This window comes from Ranitomeya variabilis, chromosome 1 (genome assembly GCF_051348905.1).
Source record: "Ranitomeya variabilis isolate aRanVar5 chromosome 1, aRanVar5.hap1, whole genome shotgun sequence".
Classification (NCBI taxonomy): Eukaryota; Metazoa; Chordata; class Amphibia; order Anura; family Dendrobatidae; genus Ranitomeya; species Ranitomeya variabilis.
The window spans coordinates 954945840-954965030 of NC_135232.1; the positions used below are offsets into that span (position 1 = coordinate 954945840).

General features: G+C 46.3%; 1 protein-coding gene across 1 annotated transcript in view; it reads right to left on the minus strand.

Moving 5' to 3' along the window:
- The window catches only part of OTUD4 (OTU deubiquitinase 4), a 120387-nt gene that overhangs the window by 46140 nt on the left and 55056 nt on the right, over positions 1 to 19191 (minus strand). Inside the window, exons 8-10 of the mRNA XM_077279276.1 lie at positions 11264 to 11318; positions 9627 to 9729; positions 5874 to 5938 (exon numbers count right to left, since the gene is read on the minus strand). Coding sequence (XP_077135391.1) covers positions 5874 to 5938; positions 9627 to 9729; positions 11264 to 11318 — 223 coding nt within the window. The remainder of the gene's footprint in view (positions 1 to 5873; positions 5939 to 9626; positions 9730 to 11263; positions 11319 to 19191) is intronic.

The window sequence follows — 19191 nt, forward strand, 5'->3', positions numbered from 1 at the left end:
CTGGAAGCGATCTTTCATTGAAACAGGACAGACAATGCGGACACTTGTCCCTTGAACAAACTTAGGGCAAGGCCTGACTAAACCTGATTGGAGAAACTCCAGAATGGATGGAATGGAAAACACCAGGGGAGAAAGTCCATGGGCATTGCACCATGAAAAGAAGATGCGCCAGGTGCGATGATAAATGTGCATGGAGACGGGTTTCCTAGCGAATCATGGTAGAAGAAACCCCTGGAGAGAATCCGGCTTGGGCTAAAATCCAGGATTCAACGGCCATGCCGTCAAAGACAGGGCCCCAGAGTTCTGGTGGCAAATCGGGCCCTGTGAGAGGAGATCCATGCGATCTGGAAGCCGCCAGGGAACATCGGCGACCATTTGGACAACTTCCGCATAACATGCTTGGCGCGGCCAGTCCGGCGCGACGAGGATTACCGGTCTCCCTTCTGACCTGATCTTCTTGATGACTCTCGGGAGCAGAGTAAGAGGCGGAAATATGTATGGCAGCTGGAACCGGTGCCACGACAGGACCAGAGCATCTGCCCCGATGGCGCAAGGATCGCGGGATCGAGCAATGAACTGGGGAACCTGGTTGTTTGATCCTCGAGGCAAGGAGATCCACATCCGGCATCCCCCAGTGAAAACAAATCTGCTGGAGACTTCCGGATGGAGGGACCACTCACCCGAGGCAAGACCTTGGCGACTGAGGAAGTCTGCTTCCCAATTCTCCACACCAGGTATGTGGATCGCAGAGATGAGCGAGTGATTGGTCTCGGCCCAGCGCAGGATGTGGGAGACTTCGAGCATGGCTGCCCTGCTGCGGGTTCCCCCTTGCCAGTTGATATACGCCACAGCTGTGGCGTTGTCGAATTGGATTCTGATGGGATGGCCTGCGAGACGATGGTGAAAATTGCATAAGGCAAGTGTGATCGCTCGAATCTCTAAGATATTGATTGGAAGACGCAACTCTCTCTTGGACCAACGACCTTGTGCCGTGTGGTGATTGAAAACTGCGCCCCAGCCCAAAAGGCTGGCATCGGTGGTCACCACTAACCAGCGCACTGGGAGGAAGGACTTCCCTTGGTTCAGGGAAGACTGAAGCGTCCACCAACTGAGGGTCTGCCTGACCTGAGGGGACAGGCGAAAACATCGGTCGAAGGAAAACGGACTCCTGTCCCAGGCTAACAGCAGCGCCTGTTGCATGGGACGGAGATGGAAATGCGCAAACGGAACGGCTTCCATCGCCGCAACCATTTTCCTGAGGATGCGCATCGCTAAGCGAATGGAGTGAGGCACTGGGTGGGAGAGCCTGCGCGCTCCCTGTTGTAAGGACAAGACCTTCTCTGGAGGGAGAACGACTAACCCGCGGGAAGAGTCCAAAATCATGCCCAGGAAGCAGATTTGCTGAGTCGGCACTGGAGATGATTTCTCGAAGTTGATTTTCCAACCCAGGCGAGAAAGAGAATCCACGGTGATACTTACAGACTCCTTGCAGGCAGAATGGGACGGACCCTTGATTAAAAGGTCATCCAGATATGGAAGGACTACCACTCCCCGAGCGTGAAGAATGGCCATGACAGCAGCCATGACCTTCGTGAAGACTCTGGGGGGCCATGGCGAGTCCGAAAGGCAAGGCCACAAACTGGAAGTGTTCTTCGAAGTGTTTTGCGAAGCGCAGGAACTGCTGAGGAGAGGGAGAAATTGGAATATGTAGATAAACATCCTTGATGTCTATGGATGTAAGGAACTCTCCTTTTTCCAGGGACACGACAACGGAACGGAGCGAGTCCATCCTGAAGTGTCAGACCCGTACGAACTTGTTTAGCAGTTTGAGGTCCAGTCCTTCTTTGGGACCACAAAAAGGTTGGAGTAAAACCCCTTGAACCTTTGGTCTCGAGGGACTGGAACGATGACACCGTCCCTTTGAAGCGCCTGTATGGCCTGAAGAAGATGTATCGCCCTTGCTTTGGGGGGGGGGGTGAAGAGATTGGAGACAGAAGGAGAGAAGGCGCCCGCCTACTTTGTCGGTGTCCGCCGGACACGTCAACGAGTCATTGTGTAGAAGGTTTAAGGGATGCGGATGCCTTAGGGCCAGAAGGTCTCGGTCTGGGTTTCCAGGAACGGTTTGGTCTGTATGAGATCTGAGGATTTCTATTTTCCCGCCGTCCTGAACCAGGGGAGGAGGAGGACCAACTGGAGTTTTTACGAAAGGACCGGAATCGAAACTGCTGCTGATTCCGAAAAGACCTGGCAGGTTTTTACTGAGTTGGAAATTTATTCTTCCCTCCAATAGTATCAGAAATGATTTGGTCTAGTTTTTCCCCAAATAAACTAACAGCTTGGTAAGGTAAAGAAGTCAGCGACTTTTTAGAAGAAGAATCTGCTCGCCAATCACGGAGCCATAAGGCCCTCCTGATGGAGATTGCATTTGCAGCCGCTTGCGCAGCGCAATTTGCCGCATCTATGGAAGCGTTAACTACGAAATATCTGGCCTGAGCTATCTGGTTAGCTAGTCTGGCCGCTTCTGGGGGAAGATTACTGTCGTGGTCGGTAGAGGTTAACACCTTTGCCCAGGCAACCATTGCCTTAGCCACCCAGGTAGCGGCAAAGGATGGAAGGAGAGCTGCTCCTGAGGCCTCAAAGACTGAGCGAGCTAGGTAGTCAATTTGACAGTCAGAAGGATTATTGACTGATGAACCATCGGACAGAGATAAGACTGTTTTGGATGCGAGTCACGATACGGCAGGATCCGCAGAAGGAGAGAGAAGCAGCTCCTTCATCAGATCCTTGGAGAAAGGATATTTAGCTTCCGTGGCTTTTTGAGCCGTAAATCGCTTCTCCGGGTGTTCCCTGTGCTTTTGGACAATGTCCTGTAACTCAGGGTGATTAGCAAATATCTTTTGAACGCGTTTAGTCGTTTTAAAAGACACAACGTGTTCCTGAGTGGATACAGATTCCTCGTCCACCATTAGTGTTTTGTTGACTGCCTCAATAAGGGAGTCAAGTATCTCCTGACTGATAGAGGAGTCTTGGGTTAAAGATTCCTCCGACTCGTATTCTGAGTCATGTACGCTGCAACCCTCGGGGGAGGGGGAGCGAGAAGAGGAGCTCACAGATGCTGAAGCTCGAGTATGGATGGGAGAGGAGGGAAGGGTTCTTTTCTTGGCACCCCGAGATTCCCGTAGTACGGTACGCCCCCTGTGGTCGGACGGCCCCGCACTGGCGCCAGATTCCGTCGCAGCCGACGGAGGTGAATTCTGGCTTAAGGAGGACCCTCGGAAAGAGTCCAATGCCTTGACCAACGAATCCATAGAGCGTGACAAGGACGCGGCCCACTCAGGAGGGTTAGGCTCGACGGGGGTCGGTGGAGACATTGGAGGTGGAGGCAGAAGGCGGCTGCGCACAGGCCGGGTCACAGTTCTGGCACAAAGGGGTATTGTGGGCACGTGGCAACGCAGAATTGCAAGTGGCACATGAAGTAAAAAACACTGTGAGCTTTTTATTGGCCCTTTTTGCCTTCTTAGATTGAGACATAGTGTATGTCTAAGTAATCAAAAATAGTAAAGGCCAGCGCTCCATCGAGGTGTAGTAATCCAAGAACAAATGTATTCAGCCATGTCAGAGCAACGTTCCGACCATAGAGGTCTTTTTCAAGCATAGTGTATGTCTATTCTCCAGTAAGCTGCTAATAGCAGGGCTATGGGTGCAGAGAAGGGGTTAAGCTTTTCCCTATGAAGTGGAGCAGCTTACCCACAGTCCTGTGCTGGTGTCCCCAGGGAGGAAGAGAGGGAAGTAGCGTTTTCAGCTGTATTTCCCTGCAGCAGTGGAGTCCCAAGATGGTGCCCGAGATTTGCAGGGCTCTTCTCGTTCAGAATGAGAAGCGCCTCAGTAGTGGGTGGGGCTCCGGCGGTGGGCGGGATTTTTGAATTGCGGCCTAGTCCGGCTGAAGAAGTCGGGGACTAAATGGTCGCCGCTGGCATCTAGCCAGCGGTACCTCTCCCCAGGGACCCGGACCGCATTTTCCCACGCCGGCAGCGTGAGGAAGGGTAGTCCTCACCGAGGAACCACCTCCAGCTTAATTGATCCTCCCTATGCCGGGGGACGGAGAGCATCCTGAAGTGTGCTTGCCTTCTCAGGGGACTTACAGCTGTGCCTGCCGCAGGGGACTTACGGATGTGCCTGCCCGCAGGGGGCTTACGGCTACTGTGGGGACTAGAAGATGCCAAGGTGAGGGCTTGAGTGCGGTGGAGCCCGGGAGATGCACATGAGAGGTATACTCTATGTGCTCGCCATCTTACAGGGGGGAGATTGGGACCGTATAGGAACCGTCGCCCTAGCGTAGATTAGGCGTGCCCCAAACGTTGCAGGAGAGGTACGGGGAGGTATACTCGCCGTGCTCGCCTGTTTATGGTTCGGGGGAGAGCGGACCCTGTAAAGGAATCTGTCACCCCCTTCACTCCGTTAATTAAAAAATAAAAAATTTACAGAAAAATAAAATTAAAATAAACGTTGGGGTCTGAAAAAGACCCAAGAGCCTCCTACAGACACTAAGCAAGAACTGGGTCGTTACTGGCCAGTCAAGGGGTGTATACTGCAGAGGAGGAGTTAATTCTGTGTGTTTACTTAGTGTCCTCCTAGTGGCAGCAGCATAACACCCATGGTCCTGTGTCCCCCAATGAGGCGTAGGAGAAAATAAGTTCATATTTACTGTATGTTAAAAAGTTGTAGAAATTTCTCGTTTTCAGGATCTCTGCTGGTAGTCAGTGAATAGAAACCCTCAGTGGATATTTCCAGGCCTTGTCACAGTCATATTGTAAAATTCACATCAAGTCTTACAGTGAGCTTAGCCCGCTCGCCCATCTCGTGGCCTGGACAGATCTTTAATTCCTACTCAATGAATTCAATTCCCATACAAGGAGCGAGGCCGTGCCTATCCAGTTGGCACCTGACCACATGGATGCAAATCACATACTTAAAGGGGTTTTCCCACAAACAAAATTACATTTTAATCAATACATCTTGGAATAATAATTTCCACAATTGGATGTGTTTAAATGATATGTTTCTGTGCTGAGATAATCTTATAAATGTTCTCCTGCTGTGTACTGTGTAATGGCCGTGTCTGACCGTACAGGAGGAACATGGTCTGATCATACCACAACCCCTGGGCAGGGGAGGAAGCAAAAGAGTATACAGAAGGGGCAGGATGGGATCACAGCTGATTCTTTCTGTGAGGTAAAACATTTTTCTGCCTGTTTCTAAAAAAGTTTTACTTCAAAGAAAGAACCCCTGCTGTCCTGTCTGTATACTCCTTTGCTCCCCCCGCCCAAGAGCTGTGGTGTGATCTGACCATGTAGGGGCACATTATAAGATTATCTCAGCACAGGAACATTATATTTAAACACATCCAATTGTAGAAGTTATCAATATTCCAACATCTATTGATTAAAATGAACTTTTGTTCATGGGAAAACCCCATTACGGTCACGCACCTGCCACTCCCAGCATCGGAAAATCCTCACAGTGCACAGGGTGCACAATGTGAAGATTCACAAGTCTGCAATCACATGGATGGACTGCAGACTTTAGGCTGGACAACCATTTTAAGAAAATGTTACCACTTTCTATTAAACAAATAACCCTTATGTTCTTTAAAACCAAACCCCAGCAACCACCAGATAGCACAGAATACTACTTTATTGTTAAAAGATCGTCAGAATTTTTTTGGGGGGTCTGATGAACCATATTTTTCAGATAAACACCCCCCAAAACATCAGTATAATGGCTCACATGTCATTTATATAACTTTTTGAAATAAAAGTATCTTTTTTTCCAGAATGAGTACAGCACTTTGAGATCATCACTTAGTAACTTACCTGACATTTGTCTCCAACAGAATACTGCATGCCGGCAGCGATGGAGAAGTCCAGCTTCTGCTGATCTACAACACAAGCACGATAACATTAGGTATAGGCATACTAATATACAATGATGACACAGAGCATGAGCCACTAAGTGACTGGTCCAGTAAGGGACTGATCCAAGCACTATCGGATAAGTAAGAATACAATGTGCACACTGACTCACACATGACCTCATCATAGAGCAATGCACACAGATCCTATCGTAGTTACACAGGTATGTCCCTCCCTAAAATTTAGTCATCATCAGAACATACATGCCAACTTGATAGTAAAGATAGTGAAGATGTAAGAACAAAATAGACTGGAAGAACAGTGAGAAATAGGAGGTGGATAGGAGCCAACCGACGCCTAAGCAAAAAGTGTGTGTCTCCAGTGCAATATCCAATAATGGCGCATGGAGTTTGGGAAGGTGTGCTCTTCTTTCCGGAAGAAGGACTTTTTTCAATTTACTTTCTTCTACTGTTATATTATAGTTTGTGCTATTTAACCCTTTCACGACATGCGCCGTACATGTACGGCGCATGTCGTGTCTCCCCCTTTGATGTGGGCTCCGGCGCTGAGCCAACATCAAAGTCGCGACATGTCAGCTGTTTTGTACAGCTGACATGTGCGCGCAATAGCGGCGGGTGAAATCCCTATTCACCCGCTGCTATTAACCTGTTAAATGCCGCTGTCAAACTCTGACAGCGGCATTTAACTACCGCTTCCGGCCGTGCGGCCGGAAATGACCTCATCGCCGACCCCTGTCACATGATCGGGTGTCAGCGATGTGTCAGGACAGTAACCATAGAGGTCCTTGAGACCTCTATGGTTACTGATGCCAGCCTGCTGTGAGCGCCCCCTGTGGTCGGCGCTCACAGCACACCTGCAATTCAGCTACATAGCAGCGATCTGATGATCGCTGCTATGTAGCTGAGCCAATCGAGTTGTGCCAGCTTCTAGCCTCCCATGGAGGGTATTGAAGCATGGCACAAGTAAAAAAAATGTTTTTAAAAATATGAAAAAAATATAAAAGTTTAAATCACCCCCCTTTCGCCCCTTTCTAAATAAAACAATAAAAAAATCAAACCTACACGTATTTGGTATCGCTGCGTTCAGAATCGCCCGATCTATCAATAAAAAAAAGCATTAACCTGATCGCTAAACCGCGTAGCAAAAAAAAAAATTGAAACGCCAGAATTACGTTTTTTTGGTCGCCGCGACATTGCATTAAAATGCAATAACGGGCGATCAAAAGAACGTATCTGCACAAAAGTGATATTATTAAAAACGTCAGCTCGGCACGCAAAAAATAAGCTCTCACCCGACCCCAGATCACGAAAAATGGAGACGCTTTGGGTATCGGAAAATGGCCCTTTTTTTTTTTTTTAAAGCAAAGATTTGAATTTTTTTCACCACTTGGATAAAAAATAACCTAGACATGTTAGGTGTCTATGAACTCGTAATGACCTGGAGAATCATAATGGTTAGTTTTAGCATTTAGTGAACCTTGCAAAAAAGACAAACAAAAAACCAGTGTGGGATTGCACTTTTTTTGCAATTTCACCGCACTTGGAATTTTTTTCCCGTTTTCTAGTAAAAGACATGGTAAAACCAATGGTGTCATTCAAAAGGACAACTTGTCCCGCAAAAAATAAGCCCTCACATGACCATATTGACGGAAAAATAAAAAAGTTATGGCTCTGGGAAGGAGGGAAGTGAAAAACGAAAACGCAAAAATGAAAAAGGGCCGCGACTTGAAGGGGTTAACATTAATACATTTATATTTCTGACACCAGCATATTCCACAGCACTTTACAATTCAGAGGGGACATGGACAGACAATATCAGACATTACAGAGTAACTGAAAATTGTACAGATATCAAGAGGAGTGAGGGCCGGATTACAATCCACGAGGTCTAGGGGAAAACAAAAGGTAAAAAGTGCTTGTCATGTGTGGTCCAGCCATTAACATACTGTATTTTGCGGATTAGAAGACACATCAGATTATAAGATGCACCCCAAATTTTGAGGAGAAAAGGAAGAAAATAAAACAACTTTTTTTAATAAATTGGTGGTGCTTCTTATAATCCATGCGTCTTATTGATTACTGGGGGTGATGGCTTCGGTGAAGCGAGGTCCCAGGGTCAGTGCTGGAGGAGGCAGGAGTAGAGCATTGGTATCTCATTTCCCGAGATCTTGGTGCCAAGATCTCCATCTGCACATGCGCGCCCCCGGCAGCCATTTTCCCGGAGTCCACCGCATAGGAAACCATGTAAGTGCGGGGGCTCTGGACTTTCACAAAATGTTGGCAAAGCTCCCGCAGCACCAAACACCCGCAGTGGCGCGCCACTCATCCCAGCCTCCACTGTTGCATCCTTCAGCAGCGACCCTGCTCCACGGGGGCAGGTAAGGTATATCCGCATTATAAGATGCACACCCATTTCCCTCCTAAATTTGGGGAACAAAGTGCGTCTTATAATCCGAAAAATATGATAATTAATAGGAGCATTCAAATAATGCTGCATTAACCGGTCATCATGAAATATTATACTGCTATATATAGCAATTTGTTAAAGAAGTTGTCCACTACTTCCTCAAATGAAAGTGCCCCATGTTAACTAAACACCTCGGACCGGCACATCATGTGAATGCTGCGGCCAATCAGTGGTTGCCGATTGGATGTATTCCTCACACATCCATTGGAAGAAACTGTTTTGGACCTGGGAAGTGGAAACGTTAACTGTAAACTTATCAGCGGTCAATGATTGTTCAATTGCAGCATTCACTGTACATGCCTGCAAACAAAGCCCCAGTCAGGAAAGTGAATATACGCGAGTTCTACCATGGTCTTGTGTCATGCCAAGAGTAAAGCATCCTGACACCCTTCATGTATTGACTAGCTTTTCATTCATGGACTGGGATCACTCACAATTTTGCCTAAAGAACACTGCCATGAATAAAGAATGGGATCCAACATCCTTCAAGAGCAACTTCTCCAAGATATCCAGAAGCAATTTGTTGATGAAGGATGTTTTTTTTAGCAGCATGATGGAGGACAATGTCACAAAAAGTTATAACCAAGTGGCTCAGAGAATAAAACATTGAAATTTTGGGTAAACAGCCAGGAAACTTTCCAGGGATCAATAACATTGAGAACCTGTGGTCAATCCTCAAAAACTGGGTGGAGAAACAAAATCACAGACATTGTGATAAACTCCAAGCACTGATTAGGCAACATCAGATTGTCATCAGTCAGAATTTGACCCAGAAGATGATATCAGCATGTCATGGAGAGTTGAAAAAGCCTTCAAAAATAAGGGTCAACGCTGTAAATATTGGAGTCTTTGTATAAACTTGATGTACTAGTCAGTAAAAGTGTAAAAAAAAAAAAACTTACGAAATTCTTAAAATTCTACTCCAGTAACCACAGAAACATCTGACTATAAAAGACATAAAAACTAGCAGCAAACTTTGTGGAAACAAATTTTTGTATCAGTCTCTAAATTTTTAGCCACGACTGTTCTGCAGAATGGGTCGTCTAAGTAGTGGACAACCTCTGTTTGTTATACTGTGGGGGAAAAAACCCTACTATGGCACACGATCTGTGTTTCCAACTTTTCCCATACACAATTAGGCGGATAAAAACTCCACTTCATATAAACTCTTATTCTCCCAGTCTTGCTCCCTTAGTGATGCAAGTCTAGATACACATATAGTTTTACCTCTTTGTGACTTCATCCAGACGTCATACTCCACATTTCTAAACACTCCCGGGTTAAGTGATCTGAGAACAGACGTGGGGATAGGAGAGTTTCTTTGGGGAAACTGCAGAAACCACACGGAAAAGTGAGAGAGAGAAAAAAAACCTCCCAAGACTAATCAACAACGTTGAGAATTTAAACCACTAAGACTTGGTCTACTGTTAATCAGACTGACTTTATAATACATGAAATAAACACTTAAAAAAACATTAATAAGTGTAATACAAGAGATAACCCAATCACTATATATTATCAATATACAGTAAACAGAAATCATCAAAGTCCATGTGAAAACATTTTTGGATTTGAAAAGTTCAAATGGAAAATATTTCCATGTCAAAAAACAATAAGTGAAAATACAGCATCTGTATATGGCACACTGGTGCAGTTATATTAAAGAAGCACTCCTCCTCATCAAAGTTTTTATCCTCATAATATATTGCAGTCATCATATTATATAGCACTGGGTACTTACAATTGCTCAATTTGCTTTTCTACCCAGTTAATTTTTTCTCTTTTCTATAAGGTCTAACACATCACGTGATTAAAAACTGACTAGCTGAATCCTTCTAAGCTCTATGTAGAAACTGGGAGTCTATTTTCCCTGTATGAGTCATAAATCACAGCAAAAGTCTCTGGCAGGGGGAGGAGGGAGCAGCAGGTTCAGGAGTTGATGAGGTAAATGATAAATACAGAAACAAGAGACTTCCTGATTACACAGAGCAGAGAAAAGTGAATTAGCTGGGTAGAAAGGCAAAATGAGCAATTGTAAGTACACTGTGCTATATAATATGATGACTGCAATGTAGGATAATGTATCCAGACAAGCTGAATCCATCGATGGATCACTTAGATTACTGGGTGCAGCCATTCTGATACAATCAGAGCTTTTAGATTTAGACAGAAGCAGAGCGGAGGAAGCTGCCTCCTCCAAGACCAGGCTCTGTATGTACTATGTCCATAGAAAGCGAGCTGCTTAGTTGCAGGACTAGTCGGCAATGTTAATCTCTTCGTGATAAATCCTTCACAGTTAGTAAACAACAGCACAGCACTTTGCTGTCTTCAGATTACATAGTAAAAACCTGCTGACAGATTCCCTTTAAGAGGATAAAAACTTATGGTAGTGATGTCTTAAAAAGAACTCTACAGCAGATGGTTCTGGCCGCATAAGTCAGACACTGGCTTTTTCAGAGATAACATACTAATAAAAGCTGGTCAGAGACTGTGAATCTCTAATGACTAGCCCAAGAGGAAGGTTCCTGGTGGCTTCTCTCCCTGCCCCGTTTCCCCATGACTGAAAAGTCTCTCCGTAAGAGTAGGAAAAGTCTTGTCAGTCATAGAATGTGGTGGGGAGAAGTCACTAGTGTCTTGTTTTGTTATAAACTCGGGTTGCCAACAGTAATGTCTAAGCATTAGATTCAGGGCTCCATCACATGGGGAGACATTTTGTATGTGGTCACTCAAACTTTTAAAGGACCTACCAATTTTCCAGAGTGGGCACGAATAAGCACTCTATTTCTGTAGGTCCCATTCACCATTTTTAATTTCTAGAGTGATTTGCACATAAAGAGCCAATAGTAACATAACCCATAACATACCTTGCCATCCTTGTGAGATTTAAACCCATTCATATTCACAAAATTCAGATTACTCCTGCAACAATTAGGAAAAGTTCTAATAAATACCACTATGCAGTGAGCTTCAAGCAGATTTGTTTCATTTTATTAAAAAATCCTCACTCCTTATCAAAATCAGGTGAGGGGAATATAAATGGCATCTCAATGAGGCCTAACATAATAACAAGTGTATATAATGGTCAGTGATTAATGACATTGTATTCTCAGTAAGGGTATTTACACACGTTGCGGATTTGGCTGCGGATCCACAGTAGTTTTCTGTGCGTTGTACAGTACCATGTAAACCTATGGAAAACAAAATCCGCAGTACACATGCTGCCGAAAAATCCGCTTGGAAACACTGCAGATTATTTTCCGCAGCATGTCAATTCTTTGTGCGGAAGCCGCAGCGTTTTACACTTGCTCTTTAATTGGAATCCGCAGATGTAAAATCGCAGGTGAAATCCGCACAAAAACTGCACTAAATCCACGGTGAATCCGCAGGTAAAACACAGGGTGTTTTACCTGCGGATTCTGCAGAATCCGTGCAGAAAAATCCACTATGGAATCCGCAACATGTGCACATACCCTTACTCTGCTATTAAAGAACTTGTCCCCTCTCATAAAACTTTGTGTGCAGACAAAAAGCAGAGACCGGGGCAGCAGCAGACAATGAGCACTTGATCCGGGGAAGGAAAGTAACAGTATTTTACTAACACACCTTATAGAACAGAGTTCTCAAAGTGAACAACCCCCTTTAAGTCCTTGTATTCTAGATTTAAGAATACTAATGCACCTCTTATGAAACAGATGAACTTTACACAATGGCTAATAAAAGTGGATAAAACAAAAAAGGATCAATTACACTGTGCGCAGAATTATTAGGAGAGTTGTACTTTGATCTCATGATACTTTTTATACATGTTGTCCTACTCCAAGCTGTTCAGGCTTGAGAGCCAACTACCAATTAAGTAAATCAGGTGATGTGCATCTCTGTAGTGAGGAGGGATGTTGTCTAATGACATCAAAACCCTATATAAGGTGTGCTTAATTATTAGGCAACTTCCTTGCCTTCGGTAAAATGGGTCAGAAGAGAGATTTCACGGGCTCTGAAAAGTCCAAATTGTGAGATGTCTTGCAGTCTTGAAATTGCCAAACTTTTGAAGCATGATCACCGGACAATCAAGTGTTTCATGGCAAATAGCCAACAGGGTCGCAAGAAGGGTGTTGGGCAAAAAAGGCGCAAAATAACTGTCCATGAATTGAGGAAAATCAAGCGTGAAGCTGCCAAGATGCCATTTGCCACCAGTTTTGCCATATTTCAGAGCTGCAACGTTACTGGAGTAACAAAAAGCACAAGGTGAGCGATACTCAGGGACATGGCCAAGGTAAGGAAGGCTGAAAAACCACCACCTTTGAACAAGAAACATAAGATAAAACGTCAAGACTGGGCCAAGAAATATTTTAAGACTGACTTTTCAAAGGTTTTATGGACTGATGAAAAGAGTGGGGACTCTTGATGGGCCAGAGGCTGGATCAGTAAAGGGCAGAGAGCTCCACTCCGACTCAGACGCCAGCAAGGTGGAGGTGGGGTACTGGTATGGGCTGGTATCATCAAAGATGAACTTGTGGGACCTTTTCGGGTTGAGGATGGAGTGAAGCTCAACCCCCAGACCTACTGCCAGTTTCTGGAAGACAACTTCTTCAAGCAGTGGTACAGGAAGAAGTCGGTATCGTTCAAGAAAAACATGATTTTCATGCAGGACAAAGCTCCATCACATGCCTCCAACTACTCCACAGCGTGCTGGCCAGTGAAGGTCTCAAAGAAGAAAACATAATGACATGGCCCCCTTGTTCACCTGATCTGAACCCCATAGAGAACCTGTGGTCTCATAAAATGTGAGATCTACAGGGAGGGAAAACAGTACAGCTCTCGGAACAGTGTCTGGGAGGCTGTGGTGGCTGCTGCACGCAATGTTGACCGCAAACAGATCAAGCAACTGACAGAATCTATGGATGGAAGGTTGTTGAGTGTCATCATAAAGAAAGGTGGCTATATTGGTCACTAATTTTTTTGGGGTTTTGATTTTGCATGTCAGAAATGTTTATTTCAAAATTTTGTGCAGTTATATTTACAATTTTCGACGGATCCGGCGAAAAACGGATGAAACGTGAGGCCATCTGTCACAATCCATCGCTAAGGCTGGTTCCACATTTGTGGACGAGGGCTTTGCGGAGGGCTGCGTAGTTTCTCCGTTAAGCCTCGCCCACTGCCGCACCTCTTCCTTCAGCTCCGCCTACGTTAATATGCGTCCTGTGTACCCTATCTTTAACATTGGGTATGCAGGCCATGCGGATGTTTCTGCATGCGTCGTTTTGACGCTGAGCCAACCTGCGTCGAACTAAACATGTTGCATTTTGCTGCGGTCGGCGCAGCATCAAAACGACGCATGCGGAGGCATCCACATACAGCCGCATGGCCTGCGTACCCAATGTTAAAGATAGGGTACGCAGGCCGAAGTAGGTAGAGCTGGAGAGGCGCGGCACTAGGTGGGGCTTAACGGAGGAACCACGCAGCCCTCCGCAAAGCCCTTGTTCGCAAATGTGAAACTAGCATAATACAAGTCTATGAGAAAAAAATGGATCTGGCGGCCTCAGTCGCCGGATCAGTTTTTTTCAAAATTCGACGACTGCGACTGATGGCAAAAAACTGATGTGTGAAGGGGCCTTATTATTCTTGGTATACAGAAAGTTAGCCATTAAAGGGATCCTGTCACCAGGTAAACGCTATAAAGCTGCAGATATAGGTTAAATCTGCATGTCAATAGTGTTATAATGCTCCCGTTTCAGTAACAGGGGCGCCGCTGGTTCAGTTACTGAGAATACAGAGCGGAGGCTGTAACCGCCCCAGCCCTGACTGACAGCCGGCTCTAAGGCTGTGTGCCCACATTGCGTTTATGCCGCGTTTTTTGCCGCAGCAGAAACGCATAAAAACGCATTCTCATGCAATCCTATGGGATTCCGCAGTTGCTGTATCCATGCTGCAGATTTTCCCGCTGCAGAATAGCATAGTGGTAAAATCTGCAGCATGTTCATTATTTCTGCGAAATCGCGGCTGTTCCGCAGCCATAGGATTGCATTGAACGCTCACTTTACGCATGTAGCTATTCCCACCATGCGTAAAGTGAGGCTTCATGTGCAGCTGGTACCCAGGTCTGGAGGAGAGGAGACTCTCTTCTAGGCCCTTGGGAAACATATTTCTGTAAAAAAAAAAAAAAAGAATTAAAATAAAAAATATGGATATACTTAAAGGGAACCTGTCACCCCCAAAATCGAAGGTGAGCTAAGCCCACCGGCATCAGGGGCTTATCTACAGCATTCTGGAATGCTGTAGATAAGCCCCCAATGCAACCTGAAAAATGAGAAAAAGAGGTTAGATTATACTCACCCAGGGGCGGTCCGGTCCGATGGGTGTCGCGGTCCGGTACAGCGCCTCGCATCTTCTTACGATGACGTCCTCTTCTTGTCTTCACGCTGCGGCTCCGACGCAAGCGTACTTTGTCTGCCCTGTTAAGGGCAGAGCAAAGTACTGCAGTGCGCAGGCGCCGGGAAAGGTCAGAGAGGCCCGGCGCCTGCACACTGCAGTACTTAACTCTGCCCTCAACAGGGCAGACAAAGTACGCCTGCGCCGCAGCATGAAGACAAGAAGAGGACTTTATCGTAAGAAGATGGGAGGCCCTGGACCGCGACGCCCACCGGATTGGACCGCCCACCCAGGTGAGTATAATCTAACCTCTTTTTCTCATCTTTCAGGATACATCGGGGGCTTATCTACAGCATTACAGAATGCTGTAGATAAGCCCCTGATGCCGGTGGGCTTAGCTCACCTTCGATCTTGGGGATGACAGGTTCCCTTTAGCTTCTGATGGCCCCCAGAGTCCTCCTGCCTCTCAGCGGTGCATGCGGCGGCTTCCATTCCCAGGGATGCATTGCACGAAAGACCTGGAATGACGTCGTGGTCACACGACCATGACGTAACAAAGGTCCTACGCGCAAAGCATCCCTGGGAAAGGAACGTACCGAGAGCCCTGCTGAGGAGATCAGGGGCCGTCAGAAGGTGAGAATAACCATATTTTTTTTATTATCTTTAAAATTCTTTTACTATTGATGCTGCATAGGCAGCATCAATAGCAAAAAGTTGGTCACACTTGTCAAGCACTATGCTTGACAAGTGTGACCAACCTGTCAATCACTTTTCCAAGGGACGCTTCAAATCGCTTGTAAAACGCAAGCATTCTGCAAGCTAAAAACGCTTGCAAAACGCTTGTGTTATGCAGGAAAATGCATGCGAATTCTGCATGCGTTTTACCCCCGGCAGGGAGTTGCGAAAATGCTGCGGACATTTCCGCAGCATTTCTGCAACATGGCACATAGCTTAATGCCGGGGGCGCGGTTACGGCTGCCACTATGTATACTTAGAGCGGTGACTGAACCAGTGTCAGCGCTGCCCCGTGACTGCAACTGGAATGCTGTAGGGGAGAATAAAGTTTACAGATTAACCCCATATCTGCAGGTTAATAGCGTTTTTTCTGATGACAGGTTAACTTTAAAAACACTGAGGACAAATTTAAATTTTTTTTCTATCCTATGTATAGAAATAATTTCTCCTTCATTATGGGTATTAAAACATTATAGGGTGTTCTAGGGTCAGCCAACGGGGAGCGGGGGGGGGGGGGGTTAGGCATTTGCGGTTATCTATAGGTTGCCAACCTCCACGGTCAGGCCGTGCCACAGTTTAGACAAGCAGGGTGACTCATTTTACTGTGAGTGGTTAAACCTGGATTGTCAGGAATTGTAGATTTATAGAATTACAGTAATCCCACTATTTGCAGTGTGGCTTTTGAAAATCTAATATGTTGTTTGTTTGGGGTCTTTTTTACTCATGAACACATACACACATATATTTTTACATTAACTTATGTACAGTAAGGGGAAGGTGCTTCACTATATAATAAGTCGATACAATTTCCACTAAGATGGAATACAGTCATGATCGAAAGTGTTGGCACCCTTGAAATTGATCCAGAAAGAGGGATTTTGTGTACTCACCGTAAAATCCTTTTCTCCGAGCCAGTCATTGGGGGACACAGCCCGTGGGTGTTAAGCTGTTTGCCACTAGGAGGACACTAAGTGATACAAAGTTAGCTCCTCCCCTGCAGTATACACCCTCCTGCTGGCTCTCAGCTAACCAGTTCGGTGCAAAAAGCAGTAGGAGATCAGTAACAACATATTAGCTTACAGTATGTCATATTATATATGAGAGTATAGCATATCAGATTATAAAAACAAGCATAAGCTAATACCAGGGTGGGAGCTGTGTCCCCCAATGATTGGCTCGGAGAAAAGGATTTTACGGTGAGTACACAAAAATCCCTCTTTCTCCTTCACTTCATTGGGGGACACAGACCGTGGGACGTACCAAAGCAGTCCCTGGGTGGGGACAACATCAGAGCAGGCCCTGTGTAACCGCTACTTACAAGTGCGCCACCGCGGCCTGCAGAGTCCGCCAGCCCAGACTCACATCTGTGGAAGTCTGGGAATTATAATGCTTCAAGAATGCATGCGGACTGGATGAATCCGCAAGCTTGCAGGCGTTTCTTGTCGACGCTTGGTGCCTAGAACCCACGATAGACAGGGAGATAGGCTGGCATCTAACACGGAAGGACTCCTGGATGGTGAAAGGAATACACCAGGTTAAATGGCCGATGAAGACGGCTAAACCCTTCCTGTAAACGTCAGGAAGCCTTCCTCTTACCGTCAAGAAACCCAAGATACAGTGTCCAACCTTCGGAAGGACGCCATCCTCGAGACGTACCTACTCAGAGCACTCGCTTCGTCCGGAATATGGGGAACTCATTCCATTTTGTGGACTGGTGCCGAAAGAGATGAGGGGAGAACTATGCCCTCATAACAGTGGTAATACAATACCACCTTGGTAACAAAGGACGGGATGGCCTGAGGACAACCTTGCCTTGAAGGAAATAAGGGAAAAAAGTCTGAAAGGACCCGTTAGCACCGAAGACTCGTCAGGATGACGATATCGCAGAGAAAAAAAGGGGCGACCTTCCCTAATAGTAAGGTCTGTCCGGATCAAAAAAGGAGTCTACTGTAATACTCCTAGGACCATTAAGGTCCCAATGATCTAACGGTATGCGATAGGGAAGATAGGGAAGAACTACATGTGAAAACTTCCTGCGAGAAGGTCCCTACTTGAAGTTTTGTTGCAGAAATGCAGAAAGCTACCAGCTCCGCCAGCAAAAATTGCCGTGGTCAGTGCAGATTTCCGAGGATCACTGGGGCCCTTTCTGCTTCTGAAAAGCTTTCGGAAGTAGTGGAAGGGGAGTTGTGGAAACTGGTACCACGGAAGAACCAGAGCATGAAGTGCAATGGCTCTTGGATCTCGAGGCCGAACCATGAACTCGAGTACACAGGCGATCAGTCTGGACGCCATCCGAACTACAACTGGAGAGCTCCAGTGAAGGCAGGTCTGATGGAAGACTTCCAGGTGAAGTTCCCACTTATTTGAGGCGAAACCCTGACGGCTGAATATATTCGCCGCCCAGAGTTATACTCCTGGGATATGTACTGCAGAGATCACCGAGTGATAGATCTCGGCCCATCAGAGAATGTGAGGTATCTCGGCCATGGCGCCTGAACGTGGGTACCTGCTAGATGATTGACGTATGGCACAGCTGTGGCATTATCCAATTGAATTCAGATGGGTTGACCCGCCAGAAGGCAGTGGACCTACTGTAGGACTACCGTTCGGGTCTCCAGAGCAATGATCGGGAGAAAAGGACTGGCATTGGTAGTTACTAGTAACCACTCAACCGGGAGAAAAGCCCTGGATGAAGGAGCTCAAAGACTATCGTCTGAAAGTCTGTTTGACTTGCTGAAAATGAGCGGAGCGAAGGAAATTGCTTCCATTGTCGTCTCCATTTTTCCTCAGAACCCTCCCAGCAAATCGAATGAAATGAGGGGGATGAGTGATCAATGCGCGAGCTCCCTGTTGAAGGACCATGACCTTGTCTGGAGGGAGAATTACCACCCTTCTGGAAGAGTACCGGATCATCCTCAAAAAGGATATCTGCTGGGCTGGAAATGAGAAGTTGTCTAAGTCTAGCCACCAGCCCAGGTGAGAGAGTATCGCAAGTGATATAGACGACTTAGCGTAGTCCTGGAAGGGCAGGTAGACAGTCGGCCAAACAGGGCGGGACGACCACGCCTCTAGGGTGCAAGAGGAACATGACAGCCGCCATGACCCTTGCGAACACTCTGGGTGTGGTAGCAAGGCCGAAGGACAAGGTCGTGACTTAAATGCTGTTCACAAATGGAAAAGCGAAGGAATTTTTGAAGAGGATAAGCATCCCGAATGTCGATGGATGCCAGAAATTGCACCTTTTTCTGTTGAAGTAATGGCTGAGCGGAGGAACTCCATTCGAAGAAGAAGAACCTTGTGAAAGGTTGTTAGAAGTTTGAGGTCCGGGATCGGTCCTACTTCTCGTTCCCCTTTTTGGAACCAAGATCCCTTAAATCTTGACTGTCCTGGACAACCCTTTCACTGCTGGTCGGGGCTGTAGGAACGTACGATCCTTTGTTAGTCTCCCGCTCAAAAGATTTGATTGACCAGCTGTACTGTCCTCAGGAAAGGGTTACTGGTGTGAATCAAAGTAGTTAGGGTCTCCAGCCAGGAGACCGTTGCTCTAGCAATCCATGCGGCGGCAAGGGAGGGTAGAGGGTCGGACCCGAAGCCGCAAAACGGAACAAACCAGATTTGCTATTTGACAGACCGTGGCATTTTTAATTGATGACACATCAGGCAGGAATACTGGTAGGTAAACCACAGGAGA